The sequence below is a fragment of the Pipra filicauda genome, unplaced genomic scaffold, assembly GCF_003945595.2.
Source record: "Pipra filicauda isolate LSUMZ 115617 unplaced genomic scaffold, ASM394559v2 scaffold19_size4547281_pilon, whole genome shotgun sequence".
In the NCBI taxonomy this organism is placed as follows: domain Eukaryota; kingdom Metazoa; phylum Chordata; class Aves; order Passeriformes; family Pipridae; genus Pipra; species Pipra filicauda.
In genome coordinates this window covers 4,449,743-4,467,144 of record NW_024104309.1, presented here as the reverse complement: position 1 = coordinate 4,467,144, position 17,402 = coordinate 4,449,743, and the positions used below count along the sequence as shown (strand labels likewise).

The following is a 17,402-nucleotide window of genomic DNA, read 5'->3' as shown; positions in this document are numbered from 1 at the left end:
TTTAAATTAATATTTCATTTAAAGATCATTTGAAACATTTCTTTAACCTGCTTGGATGTGGCAAGACAGTGGCAACAGACTGAGCGTTTCCATCAGGTGTTGTGTCAGTACTGGTAGACAAGAGCATAGATGGCTGATGTGAAATTATTTAGAGTATTTGAGGCTAAAACAAGACAGAGGTGAGTGGGCAGCAAACTAAACATTTCAAAATGTGGTGTAAGTCATATTACTAATGACCAATACCAGCGCTGCCATTAGACATATTGAAATCCTAAACCAGACACAAAATTTGGGGTTTAAGGAACTTACTTGGGATTTTTTAAATTAACATTTGTGTAGATAATCATTAGAAATAACTATCTTTTGATGCAATTAAAATCTAAAAATAGTTGCTTATAGTTCTTACGTGTCTTAAATTCTTAATACTGTAGGAAAAATAATATCAGGTTTAGGCTGCTTTAGAAAACCCAAACCAACCAACCAGGTGATACCTAAATCTCTGGAAAACACAGACTTTTCTTTATGGAAAAAGGAGCTTTTATTTTTTTAGAGTAAAACTAATATTAATGAGGAGGGGGAGTGATAGAGCAACCCACCACAACATACAACATGGGCTTCCAATTTATGGGAGTACATAAAGTTAGGAATTACTGAGGAGAACCTCTTACCAGATGGTAAATGTTCAGAGAGATTTTATCAGTGTTAATCTCGATATTTTTGTATTTTGCTGCATTTCAGCCATCTGATGCAACACCTCAGAAGATCAGAAACAAAAATCTGAATTCTTACTCCCCAACAACAGGAACACGCCAGATGAGTCCCTTTTCATCCCCTGTGAGCCACAAGGAACAAAATCCCGGGAACCCCCCAGCAAAAGGTTAGTTGAACATTCCCTCTTTCTTAATACAATATTTTCCTGATTATTGGCTTAACCTAGTAACTTGTCTCTCCTGTACTATGTTTGTTTCCTTTTTCACCTTAAAAATTTTTAATGTCTTTTGGAAAAGCTGATGTTGACTTTTAAAGCTTGAATCTTTTCAGTCTAAATCTTGGGAGTGTTTATGAAACAACTTGTTTATGAGGCAAGTTTTGCTTTCTGTTGCTCAGTATTAAAAATGTTTGGCTTTGACTCAGTAAAAAACTTCCACACTGGCATTTTTGTCAATAATTCCATTAATTCCCCTGGTTTGGCATGTTAGCAAAGTCCTTTTTTATTTTGTGTATTTTTTATTTTTCATGGTAAGGCACTTCAAGGCAATTTTTAATGAACATAGTACTGAATGTCATTAGCTTTCAGAAAATATATAATTATTTTTATAATTATATTATTTCCAGTTCCCTTTGGGATTTACACCCCCTTAGTTCCACGGTCACAGTTTCTGGTGCAAGCTCCGAGTGCTCAAGAAGTGGATTTTCAGTGGCCTGACGTGCTTTTATGGCTCTGTAGGTTGTGGGGGTGATCTCTTTAAGTGTCAGGGAGCCACAGGGAAGAAGTGATTGTGTGTCTCAACCAGTCATGGAAACCTCATTTATTGAAAGGACAGTCTTGCTTCCACAAAACTGAAGATTTATCAGCTGATATGTGTTTTATTTTTGTGGCCTTTTAGGAACTGTGTTGGGATTTGCAATGCAAGGCCTGCATTATGTACTTCCAGGTCTGGGATGGAGGCAGCAATCCTCTGTCTTTGTCACAGGGCCTACCCTGTCTTGTGAGCAATTCCTCCTCTCAAACTAAGTGGCTTCTTCTTGATTCCTGAAAAGATGGTTATTTGGCATGGTGGGCATATCCATGCTCCCACTTCCTTCGCATCCCAAAATCTTCAAGAGACATTTAATCAGCTCTTTAGGTGCTGACTCCTGCCATCTTAAAAGACTCTAAACAGTTTCTCTTTGGGATTATTTTCCTCTTCAACAAAGTTGCATTAAAGCTGTGTCTTAAATGTTTCCACAAATACTCCTGGTTATGTGTTGCATTTTTTTCTTGGAATCCAAACCCACTGGTTTCCAACTTTCTTCTTGCTGTGAAAAGTAACTGTTCCAGTGAGCAGCTTCCTGACTCTGTTTATTAGGGAACTTATGTCCTTGGCATCTAAATTTATCTACTCTGTTTTCCTACAGAGAGAAAGGTATTTTCAAATATTTCCCAGGTCAGATTTCTCTGTCAGTCTCTGCTTTTATCAGCAGAAAGGAAATTTTGTGTTTGAATGCTTTAGATTTGGTAGTACTTGGTGGTAAATATGAATCTCTTCACCCTGTACAAAGAAACCTTTCCACAAGAAGAGTTGCCATTAGTTGTTCTCCTTACCTTTGCAAAAGCTTTTAAAATTGTATATAATGATAGCAGTTAAAATTAAAAATCTGTAGCTCTCTAGATATGTTCTCTTGACTATCCTTATTACCTGCTTTAATGAACTGTTAATTTTCATGAGGACACACAAATGTTTAAATTACTACAACTTTTCAAACTTTCCCAGCCTCTCTGCACTTGAATTAGATGATGCCTTATCTCTCAGGTGAAAGTAGAACGGGGGCAAAATGTCTTGAATTAAAATGTATATTAGGATGTCAGTGGGAAAGGTGAACGTGTATTTCCAGCCTGATATTAAGGATGGACATAGGGGAACATTCCTTTTGCCTATAAAAAGCCTGATCACATGAGCAGAGCTGACATTTAGATGGATAATTACTCAGTAATGTAGCACTAACCAGCTCTTTTTTTCCTGTGTTCATATAGGTACAAAATGGTGTTATACAATTATTAAATCACAGGTTTCAGGGTGTCCTTTTAAACCCACAATCTCTGTTCTCCTTCTGAAAAAACACTTTTATTTTAAGAGCTGTGGTGCTTTAATAGGTTCTGGATATCACCTTTGAGGTGTTACACTTTAATCAATATTCTGTTTTTCTGAGACCAATATGTAAGAAAACAACAGAACAAAAATTGCTACAAAATTAAGTTCAAGTTCTATTGACTACTTAGATTTAAAATTGAATCTTTGAGGGTCTTAACCTTCAGCTGCTGTATTGGAACAGCTTAAACTTGTATAGCACTTTGTCATTCTGAGATATTTCTAAGTGTTTTACAAAATAAAAATTAAAAGTTGATTCATCCTTGAGTGCTGATACTTGTGTGTAATAATTCAAATTTAATAAGAAATCGAAGTGTTTAATGCTTAGCGTGGCCTCCCTTTTTTAGTCTGATGTCAGGAAGGTTTATTACAGAGAGATGTGAAAAGCACCTCTTTCCACAGGGTGGGATCTGGGATTGCCAGAATTATCCCAACTTCCAGTTATTAATACTCTAATCCCAAGGTTTCCAGGAATATAAATGTAAAGTGAGTAGATGAGAGCTCAAATTACAAAAGTGTAAATTGTAGTGAATTTAGTGTGGTTCATTCCAGGGGATCTGTCCTGCTTTCCAAGTGAGTTTGGGGGTTTTTTTCCCCTCTTCCTAAAAGATCATTCTAAAATCAAGATTCATAGTGACACCTACTTCACGTGCTTCAAATAGAAAATATCTTATTTTTATCTTTATTGTTTCTTTTCTTCCTTGTGAACTCCGAGGAGGTGGGAGAGAGCAGAGCAATTCCCACACTGGATTATCCAGGAGAGGGCAGCCTCCAACAGAGCAGGATGGGTGAGTGCATCAAATGTGTTCACTTTGTCATGGGGGCAGTGATTTTTATTTCATATTTCACACAGAATTCAATTAATAACCATTATTTTTAGTGCTTCTGATTGCACAGGATTAGATATTCAAAGGCACTGAATGGTTATAGGTGTAAATTAATGCAAAATCTTTTACAATTCTCGTCTTTTCTGCCACAATCTAATTTTAAGGTATAAATTTCTTGACATTAATGAACTTGGGGCAATCCCCAGTTAGTAAAGCACTTAAATAAATGTTTCAGGTGAGGTGTGTGATGGGCTGTTTTCCTCGATAGGCATTATTGAACTAAATGTCGTGTTTGAAGTTGTAGCTCTTCCTTTTGAGCTCTCAATTTATCTGTTGGGCTTTTTCCTTGTCATGGATGTTTCCCCCACCATGAGCTTGAAATTCCTTCCTTGTAGGACGGTGTTTTCTGAGTGATGGAGTTTGACAGAATTGTTTGGGTGACATGTTACATAGTGAAAAATAAAATATTAAAATTATACCAGTGGTAAACTAAACTGACTAAAGGGCTTTTTTGGTGGTTCAGCAATTCCTTTGGGCAACTCATTTCTTGGTGACAGAACCCTGAACTACAGAACAATTGGAGTAATCAGAGCCTTCATTAACATGTAAATGTTTGCCTTCAGTAATTCAGTATATTTTTAAAAGCTTTGCAGAAGACCAGCAGTTACTGACCTGCCACTAAAAACATTTATAAACCAACACCTACACTTGATATTTATGTGAACTTCCAGACACTTGAGTTTCACAGGTGGAAAATATATAGTCCAATACACTGCTATTATTGTTTTCTTTTCCCATATGGAAATGTAGTTTTCTACATTTCCATACTGTAGCTCTGTTCCTAAATTTGAGGGTTTTATGAGGGTAATTCTCCCTTCTGTGAGAGGAAACAGTAAATAGATTATTTGATTTGCATCTTTAAGTGGTTCAAAGAGAAAATACCCTAAACTATCATGGCAGGAATTTTTTTAATGTGCAAATCCTGAAGAAAATCCTCTGATACTGCTGAACCTGAGTTCCTATCCTTAAAATTAGGATATAGGGATTTTTGGCGGTTGGGATATGAATCCCAACCAAAGGCAGGTTGGTTTTGGTGTTACAGGTCACTGAGCTGCATCCAACCTGATTCCATTGGGAAGAAACTCTGGGAAACATTGCAAACATGGAATTTCAGTGAGTGGTGATTAGAGTAATTGGACTTGTTTTACTTTTTCTGGACCCAGGTTCCTGAAACTGCAGTCCCAAGTGAGAAGTTCATTGGCCAGAATTCTGAAAATAAGAGCAAATCTCACGAGCCTCCAGGTCTGCTTTACACTGATTTATCTTTTAGCTGCTTTTAATACAGGATTTGAAATCAAAATTAAAATTTTATATGCAGCATTTAAATTTTAGGGAAGCAAATAAAAGACTTGAAGCCAGGCAGGTTTGACTTGGAAATCCAGAAAATGCAAAAAACCTCAGAACTTAGAAAAATTTTTTAAACTAGAAGAATTGCTTTTCCAAGTCCACCATTTTTAATTTGTATCACTCCTCCTTTTGTTCACAAATAAAAACATAGGTAGTTCTCAACTGTTATTTATAACTTGAAATATGAATTATTACTACATAGATTTTTGTGTCCTTAAAAATGAAATATCCCTTTTTTGATGAAGTGATGGTACTATTTAACTTACCACTAATATGTCATCATTTAATAGTTTGTTTAATGCATGTTAAAATGCAAATCACTCTTCTGTTTTATTCCCATTTTGTTTCATTTTTAATGAATGTAGCAGAAGGTTCATTGCTCTATATCAATAGCTGGGAAATAATTCAGTGTACTCAGAGTACTGTAGTGATTTATTTTATATGATCTGACAAGGTTTTATTTACTAAAAAAAAGGCTTACACTAATTTAAAATATTAATTTATTTGTTAGAATTTATTTGAAATATTTTAATTGAAATGTTTATTTGTTAGCAATTTCCAAAAGTTCTTTCTTTCAGGTGTTTTTGATAAGTTGTAGACAACTAGTAGATAGTTTAGGAATGGGATTTACCAGTGTCTTTAATTGTTGTTTTCCAGGCTTTGGAGGGCAGCAGAGAGCTGGAAAATATCCTCGGTGTCTCAGACTCCTCTCGTGCCCTGAGTGCTGAAGTGCAGAAAACCCAAACACTGCGTAAGGAGGGTTTCCAATCTGTTTATCCCCTTTCTATCCACTGAACGAGGATCACTCCAGATGGTTCCCGGTGTTATAATGGAGTGTCAGAGCCCAGGATTCTGTTTTGGTCAAGAAAAATGCTTTAAATCTCCTCGTGCATCCAACAGGGACATAAAAGACAGGCAGCCCCGTGTCCTGCTTTTCCAACTGAATGGGGAGGGAAAACTTGGAAAAGCAACACCTTTTCTCATGTAAATAGTTAGATACTTAGTGGGTACTTAGCTGGGAATTAGGATAAACGTTTGCACTTGGATTGCTTTGCTTGTCTTCTCTTCTTCCGAGGAAATTGGTTTGTTTGTTTGCCTGGCAGGAGGATTAGGCTGATTGTAGATTTCCAGGCTTTAAAAATCGCTATTCATGTATCTTTAAATGATGGACATTCCAGATGCTTATTGTGTTGGGATAAGGGCGCTTCCCAGATGGCACATCTGTAATACTTTGCCAAAGGAACCCGAAAAGCTGAAGTTTTTTCACTTATATGTGTCCATTTTTAGGAAACTCTTTATCCTTCCTCCAAGTCAGAGGTTCTGAAGTTCATTCCTCCTGCTCTTCCCAACCAGAAGGGGAGGATGTGATGGGGAAATAGTCTAATGAAAAAAAAAAAAAAAACAGTGTGGATATTTACAGAAGACCAGAGATATTGGCTTCCAGGGATAAGAAATCAGGGTCACCTTTTCCAGGTCATTTACATTGCTCTTGGAGACTTCTCATGCCAGCCTCCAGCTGAGCAGGGAATATGAGCAATACCTGGATACAGCCAGTCCCTGTGTCCACTCTCCAGACAAACATGCAGAGGTGATAAAATAGTTTCTTAACCTGCACCAGAAATGCCAACAGACATCATTCTCTAACCTGCCTCGTTGCTCTGTTTTCTGCCAAGTGTAAAAACACTGGAACCAGCTATAGGGAAGCAAAACCTGGAACTGCTCTGTTTGCAGTTGGAAGCAGGTGGACAGTAAAGCCAACAGGTGTTAGTGAATTCTTCTTCCCAGAGCATTGGAATTTATGCACACAATTCCAGCAGCTGCTCTTGTTTAAATTACCATTTCTTTCCTGAGGTTTAAATTACCATTTCTTTCCTGAATACACCTCAGGAAAGAAATACACATCCTTTTGCATGTGTATACACTGCACTGTTCCCTCTGTAATGGCAGAGCCTTTCTTATACAGAAGGAAAATCCCTGGAAACGGTCTGTGTTCCCTTCCCTGCTCTGGATAGGACAGTCCAACAGCCCAGAGGAGAGCTCAGAACTACTGCTGACATTCTCTGTCTCGTCCACTCTTTCTGTCAGCTCCTTGGGAAGGAATCCTCTTTTCCCCATCTCTCAATTAGGAACAAAGCACAGGAAACAATGGCAACAAAATGTGGTATGAGGCTGAAAGCACCACTTGTCAAAATTATCTGAATTTTGAAAACTTTTTGTTAATTTTTTAAAGCACAATTACATAGGTAAGGGCTTTTTTCCTTGAAATGCATTGAAAGTGAAGAAGGCAGCAGAGGGATCATTTCCTTTGAAATCTCTGATTTGGGATTTATTTCTTCACTAGTGAGTCAAGCAGAAGAGCTGCAGCTGTTGAAAGCAAACCATAGAAAACTCCCTGCCCCAGGTGAGAAACTCCGTGTAACTCCCGTGTAACTCGTGTTTTGATTCCTTTTGGTTGATTCCTTCTTAGTTCTTTCCACTTGCAATAAGTTGGGTAACGTGGAGTTATAAAAAATTATGAGAATCAAATGTGTTTCCTCTGAAAACTTCCACTACACGAATTTAGTATTTTCTGCTCTTTTCATTGTATTGGGTGTTTCTCCATGAAGTTGGTGGCATTTAATACCAGGTGGCCACTTTGGAGCCTTGGCAGGAAGGAGGGGACACACACAGGATTGGGGTTTTCTTTCACACACGGTAAAATCAACAACTTCCCCACTGATATTCTGATATTTCTGTTCTCTTCACACATTCTGTCTGAAAATACAGCAAAACCAGAATTAAAAGCAGTGATGGCATCTCTGCTGCTTCTTTTGTTTGGATCTGCTCAGGCCTAAATTCCCTCTGCTGTGGGGAATTCTCTTAAAGGAAAGAAAACTGCTTAAACTTGGGTTTCCTGGGCTCCAGCAGATTATCTCCAAATGTAAAGGAGTGACAACCCTTTGGAAGGAATTTGGCTCATTTGTGCAGTCTGCTCTTTCTGATTTACAGCTCCCTGTGTCCTCCTGTTCCAATGATCCCGGTGATGGGAATGCCATGGGCCAGTGCAGATTTAAACACTCGCTGCCTCCTTTGTGCCCTGCTCTTTAATACACATTTTTAGTTCCATCTTTGCTCTAAAAACCAGCCTCTAACACCAAACACATACCCAGTCTTGTTAGAGGAAAAATACTTTATGAAAGTGGGGTGGAAAATAGAATTCTGAGTTTAAGTTGACCAATTTTGATGTAGTTTCACTGTGAGTTTTGTTTTAACAAAGAATAAATTCAATTTTGCAATCTTGAAAATGCAGTTGTAGGAGAGGCAGAGAAGTGTGTGATCAAAGGAAAGCATTTGGAAATGTTTTCCTTTGCCTTTTAGTTTTGGATGTGGCTTTTTCAGAATTATTTTTAATTAGTTATGGCAAGGCTGAGAACTTATGACTGTTCAGTGGGTTGGTACCCAGGGAATGTCACATTATCATCACATGGTGAGGCATGAAATTTATTTACTTTACATAAACAACCTCCTCTTAAAACAACTCCATCCAGAACATTCCTGGCTCAATGGGCAGCCTTGTGTGGAGCTCAGTTTATCATTTTGGGTGACCAGCAGGAAAAAAGGGCAGCATTGTCTGGCCATGACTGGAATTTACAGTAAACAAAATGTTTTGGAATAGAAAGTAAGCAAATGGTAAAACAACTGCCAAGAGATGAAATGGAGTCGGTGTGTCCCAGTCCCAACCATGCCCTGTGTATGCTGGGAATGGCTGTGTAGGTTGGGCTGTGCATATTTTAAAGGAAAGTTTAATAAATTGGGAGATTCCGAGAGTGAAGATAAGATTCCAAACAGGAAAGCTCTTTGGTTGGTTGTTACAAACTACACTAATACTTTGCTTCCCAAAACCAGTGACAGAAATCATATCCGTGGCTCCATCCGCTGTCCACGTGGGAAACAAGGGAGTGTTAGAGCAGATCAGATCTTGCAGTGTTGGGGAAAACTGTTTTCAGGCCACAATGAAATCCAAAATACTTTCTTTCCATGGTGTTGTTCATCCTGCCCAGCTCAGGGGGAAATACAGTCACCCCCCGAGTTTAGTTCTAAACATTCCCAACTTCCATCCTGGTTTTAGTACAAGGGACTGACTTTTGCACTCTTGGATCAGTAGTGGTGGCTTTCCAAGAGACTGGGTCAGGATCAACTGGACGGGTTTTCATTTAATGCCACTTGGAGTCACTACTGAAAGCAAAGCTGGAGAGATCAGGGATGAAGTAAAGCTGAGTTCCCATTCACCAATCCAGTTTTTTGAAGACTGGATAGATGGCAAAACATAAATTCCATGGCAGAACTGCAATATACAGAAGCCTCCTTAATAAGCAGAGTTCCTTCTCCAACCAGATAAAAAGGTAAAAATACAATGTTCCACTATTTATCCCAATTCATGTCAGTTTGAGTTTGGACTTTGGGTATCCTAGGACTAAACCCCTTGAGTCTGCTCTGCTGGTGGGTTGAAGGCAGTGAGGGTAAGTCACATTTACAATTTATTTTTTACATCATTCTCACATAAAGTAAAACAAATTTGTTGCTCTTCAGACATGCTTGGGGTCTGTCCCATCTATCCTTCCTTCTCCTCCTCCTCCTCCTTTGGGATCTCCTAGGGAAAAGGGGAATACATCAGACTGCTGAGGTGAATTTTTCTGACTGTGAAACCTTAACTTAAAAAACATGGTTATTTTTCTCAGCCCAGCTTTGAATTCACTTGCAGGGAAGAAATGTCATTATCCCTTTGCTGGGAAAAGTAAGTCTTGGGAACTTAAGTGAACTGAGTAGGTTCACAACTAAATTGATTCAGAAACTTGAGCTGCTTTCTAGTGTTCAAATTGTGATTCAGATGCACAGCAGCTCTAAAAGGAACAAAAATGATGCTGAAGGACTTGTTTTCAAACAGATTATTAGATGGAGACTTAGAGTTGTGTTTGCAAACATTGTTACTCAATGCTTAGGCCAGGTTTGGTGTTTTGCCTCTCATCCCAAATGTCTGCCCTGAGTTCACGTCCCTGATGGTGCCATCTGTTCTCCTAACTTGTAATCCAACCAGGAGATGAGTTGTCCTCTTGGCCTGGTCAGAAAGGTTCTGAAACTAAAATAGGAATTGAATTAAAAAGTAATATTTTCTGAAAAAACACACTCTAAAGCTTGATGTTCAACTGAGTTCAGCGAGCCCAGCCCCAGCCAGGCTGTGTAGGCAGAGATTAGGGAGAGGCTCAGCACACATTCCAACTGGGAGATGATTCCTTGGAGCTGAAACCCTCTGAGTGTTGTGTCCTGTCTCTGGGACTCAGCTCCAAGAAATCAGAGCTTTGTGGTGCTGGAGGGACGTGGCCTCGTTCAGCTGCTCTTCCCTGGGGAAGGATATCCGAGTTTGTGCTCCTGAGGCTTTTCCACCATCAACACAGGGCAAAGTTCTCTCGGTTCCTCACAAGTGTGGGTGGGATTGCCCCCAGAGGAGTGGGCTGCTTTGTATCCTGGGGATGAGAAACTGTTGTTGCTCAGGCTGAATTTGGCTGCACCCGTGCCTTGGTCTGTGCAGGTGGGTCTGGTTTAGTCTGGGACCAAGCAAGTCCCTCCCAGTCTAGAAAGGTAACAAAACCCACTCACCCAGTACCCAAAAGCTGCAGTGGCAGCGCTTTCCCTAAGACAAGGAGGAGTCTTGTCCTGACAGAGGAGCTGGGGTGAGGTTTCCACTGCTCCTTCCCTGCAGGATTGGGAGCTGTTGGGTGCCCCCACTCCATAACAGTCCATATTTGAGAGTTCAGCCCGAGGTTTGAGGAGTCTCTCTGGGTGTGAGGAGGAGCTTTGGGCTGGAAGGAAGGAGCAGGTTCCAGAGCTGCAGTGATGGAACACCCTGTACTATGCAGATAAAATATTAAACCATTACCTGCTGTGGCAGATCCAGAAATGCATGTGAGACATATGAGTGTGGGCACATCCAGAACTGTCACCCTGCATTTCAGATTTGGGTGGCAGCCCCATTTATTCAGAGATTTCCACTCATATTTACTCTCTATTTTCCTATTTACCTTCTTAGAGACACAACAGTTATTAATTTTTAATTCTAGTGGATCTAGTTGAGAGTATTAAGCTTAATGAAAAATTCAGAAGAATTGTAGTTCTTCCAACAGCTACATGTAGCAACTCCTACACGACAATAAATACTGCTTTGTCCCATGAATATAATTATTTTAAATAAAAAAGAAAAGAAACATTAGTTTGGACTCACTTAGTAGCAATTATATGTTTAAGAGGTGTAAATAACTTGCCATCCAGACATTACAAATATCCAGGTGCTCTGTATGTGCTGATGACAACAAAATTGAAAAGAAAGACTGTAATAATTCTGACTGGTTTTCTCTGCAGAAGATATTGATTATTTGTGTGTGGTGAGAGATTTGGAAAATTCAATTAAAGGAGTTGTGCAAAGGTTTCATAAATTTCCCGGGTACAGCGTGTACACAGACATTGCTGCCTATTAAATCAATGCAGCACTTCACAATATATTTTCTTTGAAACATAAAAATAAATAACATTTAAACAGTTCTGCTTACTACAGAAACAAATTTTATTTTCTGTGAAGCATTTAGTCATGTGCTATCACTGACTCATACACATTTGCCAGCTGTAACAAATTTTATAGACGTTTTCTCCAGAGACAGAGCTCATATACTATGAATTTTTAAATGAGCAAATGGTGAAGAAGGGATGTCAGCAATATAAAAATTGATCAGTTAAAAGATAAAAGCATAAGTAAAGAGATTTGTATGGTAGTCTTAATAGGTTTTATTAAATAAAAATACTATAAAAAGACAGTAATGAATAGACTGAAGGTTTTAACTGTGGTTGAGGTGGAGAAAAATTATTCTGGCACATTTAGTAGAAGATTGGTTTTATATCACCCGACAGGTGAACATTTTTTTTCTCTCTGCTTTTTAGATCTGTAAATGTTTTAGAGCAGTCAAACTTGGGGAAGAGTGGCAGGGGAACTAGGAGGGGGAAGGAAACTTGGGAAGATCCAGCCCTTTTAATGCTCTTGTGGGCCAGGAGGTGCCGTGTCCAAGGGCAGCGAGGGCTCTGCCAACCCTCCAGGAACAGGGGTGGGGTGATTCCAGCTCCTGCCTTACCCTGGGAACCCTAAAATTGGAGCTGAGGAGAGGAACAAGCTGGGCCTGCACCAGCCACCTCTTCTGCTGCAGCCCAGGTGCCTTCTGGCCCCTTCCACACGTCCCTTTCCCAGCTGCTCTGCTCACATCCATCCTCATCCAGGAGTTTTGTGAGTGTTCTCTTTGGTTTTATGTAGTTTGACTTATTCAGAAGCTCTGCATAGAAAGATATCGAGAGAGAGGAGGGATTGGGGGGGTTGTCTGTGTTGTTGGGGTTTTTAAGAACAGCTCACTCTGAGGTGAGGCAGAGTTAGATGGGATTTTGGGAAGGAATTCTTCCCTGTGAGGGTGGGGAGGCCCTGGCACAGAGAAGCTGTGGCTGCCCCATCCCTGGAAGTGTCCAAGGCCAGGCTGGAGGGGGCTTGGAGCAACCTGGGCTAGTGGAAGGTGTCCCTGCCCATGGCAGGGGGTGGAACTGGATGGCCTTTGAGGTCCCTTCCAACCCAACCCATTCTGGGATTCTGTGTTTGAAAAAAAAGCTGAGTTCATGATGTTTTATGTGAATCTGGGCAGCTTGTATTTTTTAGGACAGCTCAGTGTGGTGGCTGTGGCGTGTTTGGGTTCTCCACGTGCTGCACAGTCCAAATGCTGCAATCCATGGTTGAAGGGAAATCAGTTCCATAAAGACTGAGTTAGGAATTGCATTTAGTACAAGTAAACCAGCTCATAATTCAGTCTGTTATTTTTTTCTGTTCCTTGTCATACAAGACTGGACAGTTTCCTGCTGGAAGCAGTTGTGGTGTGGTTTTGTTGATAATTTGTGTGAACAAGTGGTGGTTATCAGGAATAATGCCGGAAGTGGGACCTGAGGCCGAGTTGGATTGGATGCCTTTTTATGGAGTGTGAGACCTGGCTTAGGACAGAGCCTGGGCTTGGTCTGGGTCAGCTGCTGGTGACGTTGCCAGCACCTCAAATCTGATCCATGGGCAGGTCTTGGTGTTACATCATGTCCTGGAACTGTGTGGGGAGAACTGAGGAGAACCTTCCCCAGCACCCCGTGGCTGGGGGGGTTTGGTGCCCCTCCCCAGCTGAGTTTCTGTGCATTGTAAGCTGCTCTGAACACCTGTCTGTTCTTCTTGGTGTGTTTATTACAGTTCTGAATTCTCTCCTCACCCTCGGTGGTGGTGGAATCAAAGCTCCTCGTGACACTCGGGGTCCTGGGGGCAGAGCTGCTCATCTGCTGCAGGACCATTTGGCAGCCTTGGCACTCAGATGCACCTGCTTCCAGACCCTTTCCACGCATGTTCTCATTCCCTGAGTTCCTTTCTGCCCTTGCACTCTTCTCCTCTCCTTCTCCCAGCCACCTGCTCTGCCCTCATCCTGCCCTGCCCTCCTCGGCTGGGGGGCTCAGGTGCGGGGGCCTCCAGGGATGGTTGTTCCTCTCATGGAGTCCTTGGTTGGGTTCTGCTGAATATGGTCCTGATGCATTTTTATTTATTCTTTTATTATTAATAGCAAAAAAGAAGCACCAGCTTCTGACACTTGTAGCACATTCTGTTCTGCTTTGGTAATGTAACACTTGCACATCCACTCACAAGGGCTGAGTGGATGAGACCCCATAACTGAGACTCCAAGGAAAAGGGCTCCTGGGTTTTAACCACTGCAGCAACTTATTTAACTTGTACTGGGGAGGGATTGTCACACATTCTGCCATAACACCCCTGTTTATCACACATCATGTTTATATTCGTTTCCCCTCCTCAGGGTACATCCAAACTGTTGGGAGCACCGAGTTCCTGAACTCACTCCTGGAACAAAGCAAGGAGCCCCTGGGCCTGCTCTCTGCCCTCCCCAGCACCCAGGCACTGGCCCAGAGACCAGGAATGTAACCAGGATACAGGTACTTGTTGTAAAGCATTTCCAGAGGGCTCTGGGATGTCCTGCAGGCACAGCTCAAGAGCCCAAGGGGATCAGTTTGTTCCTCCTTTGGCTCCTTGTCCTTGTGAGGGAAAAGCCCAGGTAGTGACAGACCTTGTCTGTCATCGTGTGTTACCTGAGCAGGAGAAAACTGGTTTCATGAAGTCTAAAGATGAGAATACCCACAGATGATCTCAATTCCTGAACAGTGTGAGAATATTTCTCTTTGGGAAGCTGAAGTCTAATTCCCATAACTGAGGAGCACGGAGGCGCTGTATGGCCATAGGGCAGGGCTGAGCTCACACACCTGCATTTGGCTCTTCAATGAAGGTTCCATTTTACTTTGTAATCAGCCGTAAGTAACTGAATAGCAAAAAGCCTTCTAAACCCTGCTTGACCACAATCTACCATTACACTACTGCTTCCTGGCTGCTTATGCCAGACTTTTGTACTCCTTCCGAGCCAGTTCCCACTCCCAAGGCAGAGTCCTCAAGGGATGGCATCCCCAGCCCAGGAGAGCAGAGCCAGCATCCTCCTTTTTTCCAGTCAGCATAATTCCTGAATCCTGCAGATGCTGAGTGGCCTTTCCATGATACAGTTAAGTCTTACATTGGGTTATCAGCTTGTAGTAAAGTCATGCTGGCAACTCCAAGGTTTCAGTTCACAGCTGGCTCAAAGTACTCAGGTCTACTGTGAGTTTATGTCCATGGACAGCAGAGTGTAGTCAGTGAGTATTTGCATAAGGCTTTGCACCTCATGCCCAAAAAATGACAATTTCCTGGTACTTCTTATCCCTTCCATGAGTGACCAGCACTGTAAGGCCATTTCTTATTGCTTAAAAAAACACAATTGTGGTGGCTAAATGATCTTTTAGCAATTATTCCTCAACTTTTTCTACAGAATGTCCTTAAACCATCCTAAAATGTTCCTGCAGTCCAGGGCAGAGCAGCTGCTGCTCTGCATTGCGTGGGGCTGTGTGTGTGTGTTTCTCACACAGTGAGGTTTGTCCTGGACATCAGACAGCCCTGAGCCTCCAAACACATCCCCTGAGTGATGATGCTGTTGTCTAATTGCTATTTATTTTAGCCATTCCTCATCTCCCCACAGGCATTATGTGAAAAATGCATTCCACATCACCCCAAACTTCTACATCTGCTGGACTGGACTTAAAAGGAGCGAAGAACTGAGTGTAAACCAATCTCCCCCCAGTCCCGGTGCGGGAGCGTCGCTGCCCAGGCAGGTGCAGTCACATAACATTCCTGGCGTCCATTTAAACTGAACAATGTGCACAACCACATCATCCCAATGGAAATAATCCACCATGCTGGGAGCTGGGGCTGCTGCTGCCGCCTGGGAAATAAACTGTAGGTTCTGCAGGTTCTTTTCTAACACGGGGTGGGCTCTAAAGCCAGAGGAAGTTTTGCAGTGCAAGGAATTATTCCGTGTTTCAGCTGTTGAGAAACACTTTTCCTGTTGGTGCTGCCACACTTGGGGATGTCATCCACAACCAGCTTTCCTCTAAACTCAACCCAAGCCAAGGCCTCAGCTTCAAACCCAGCATTAACATACATGCTCTGGGAACATTTGCTTTTTAGGTCAACATTTTAGTTTAGTTTTGGTATTTAATGATGTAAGAGCAGAGTTGTTTTATATAAACTAGCTGCTTCTCTTTTTTCCACCCCTCCAACCTAGGGAATCCCCAGTATCCCAAATCCTTTCATTAGGTTGGAAGAGTGCAGTACAATGATCTATACTTTCTTAAGTTCAACATAAACACCCACTTGAATGTCCTTTTTACTCCTGCAAAGTCCAGCTCCTGAAATAAACTGATTTTTATGACTAAAACTCAGGCACTAAAATGATGAACATGTTCCACACGCTCAAGCTTTGGGAGTTTTTAGTTAATAAAAATGTTTTTGCACCTCGCTACCTGTGCAGTCCAACTGGGAAAAACATTAGTAACTGGTGGAAGGGAATTGGGACAGTTTTTCTCCCTTCCACACCAGTCTGTCAGGCTCTCAGAGCTGTGGGTTGTTGTTCTGTGTGTAAGGGGCACCGGCCCGTTGCTCTGAACCAGCGAGAGTTTATGTAACCTGACTGTAACCTCTGGAGCTGGAAATTAAATAATTATTGATCTGAGAAGAGCCTGGAACTGACTGTGCTGGTCTAAATCAAGCTGTTATGGGCAGTCTTGGGAGAACATAAAACTTGTACAGGAAATACCAGTGAAGGTGGTGATGGGCAATGAGTTACAGCATAACTTACACCATGGCAATTACTAAATCTGGTATTTAGTCATTTTTTAGGGAAATAAAGCTGTACATGAAGACTGTGCTGCACATGCCCCGCTCACATGCCTCAGCTATTTAGGCAGTTACTGTGGCTCTGACCTCCTGCTGTACCAGCTCTTGCCTCTGAAACAGCTGGGGCTGTTAAGAACCATTTCCAGTTCCACACAAGGTGGATCGGGTGACTCTCACTTTATCACCCCCCGAGGCCACCTCAAGGACAAAGAAAAGGGATACACTCAAAACTAATGTTTGGCTATGGGGGGAAGGACAGGCCTGGGCTCCTGCTGGACACACAGACCAGGCTCATTAAACCCTGAACTGCTTCTGCTTCCCTCCACCTTCATTTTCCTTGTCACCTTAGAGACCTCCAAGGCTGACAAACTTCAGGCAGCCTTTCCCCCAGCCCTGCTGGGGGGGAGCATGGTGGGTTTGGGATTTCACAGCCTCTGGAGACAAAGATTCCTATTTTTGTGTCCTGATACGCATCAATGCCACCCGGCCTACACTTCCAAAAAGAAAGGCTGTGCTGTGAGTTGCAGTCACCCCCACAGAAAATTCTGAATACTTGTGAAAATATTGAAGTTTGTTGGTTTGTAAGAATTTGCTGAACTGTGCTCACCCCCCATATCCTCAGTTACTACTCCAGAGCACCGTTTCCACTCTGTTGGAGCTGCCAGGAGCACAGTGTTGGCTCTGGGTACTTTTTCCACAACAAATAAGGCTGGAAAAACTGCATAAATACACTCAGCTCGGAGCCACTCCATTGACAGGGCTCATAACTGACACAGTTGGAAGTTCCCAGAACAGCTGATTCACACACTGACACTAATGGCAGTGACAGGCTGGAATGTGACAGCACAGCCAGGGCAGGGGGAAGCCTCTCAACAAGGATGGGGGGGCTTATTTTTAATATATATACATACATAGATACAGAAGAAAAACATAGACTGATTTCTAATTAAACCATACAACCCTAAA

General features: G+C 41.7%; 1 protein-coding gene across 4 annotated transcripts in view; it reads left to right on the top strand.

The window, feature by feature from the left end:
- Positions 1 to 17,402, top strand: part of LOC114002640 (integrin subunit beta 3 binding protein) — a 23,410-nt gene extending 6,008 nt beyond the window's left edge. For 2 of the 4 annotated variants that reach the window (XM_027748718.2, XM_039380628.1), the window contains exons 3-9: positions 739 to 877; positions 3,565 to 3,637; positions 4,900 to 4,978; positions 5,741 to 5,834; positions 7,425 to 7,484; positions 13,981 to 14,116; positions 15,241 to 17,402. In XM_027748718.2, coding sequence (XP_027604519.1) covers positions 739 to 877; positions 3,565 to 3,637; positions 4,900 to 4,978; positions 5,741 to 5,834; positions 7,425 to 7,484; positions 13,981 to 14,105 — 570 coding nt within the window. In that variant the 3' untranslated portion in view covers positions 14,106 to 14,116; positions 15,241 to 17,402. The remainder of the gene's footprint in view (positions 1 to 738; positions 878 to 3,564; positions 3,638 to 4,899; positions 4,979 to 5,740; positions 5,835 to 7,424; positions 7,485 to 13,980; positions 14,117 to 15,240) is intronic. The other 2 variants (XM_039380629.1, XM_039380630.1) reach the window with 2 other exon arrangements.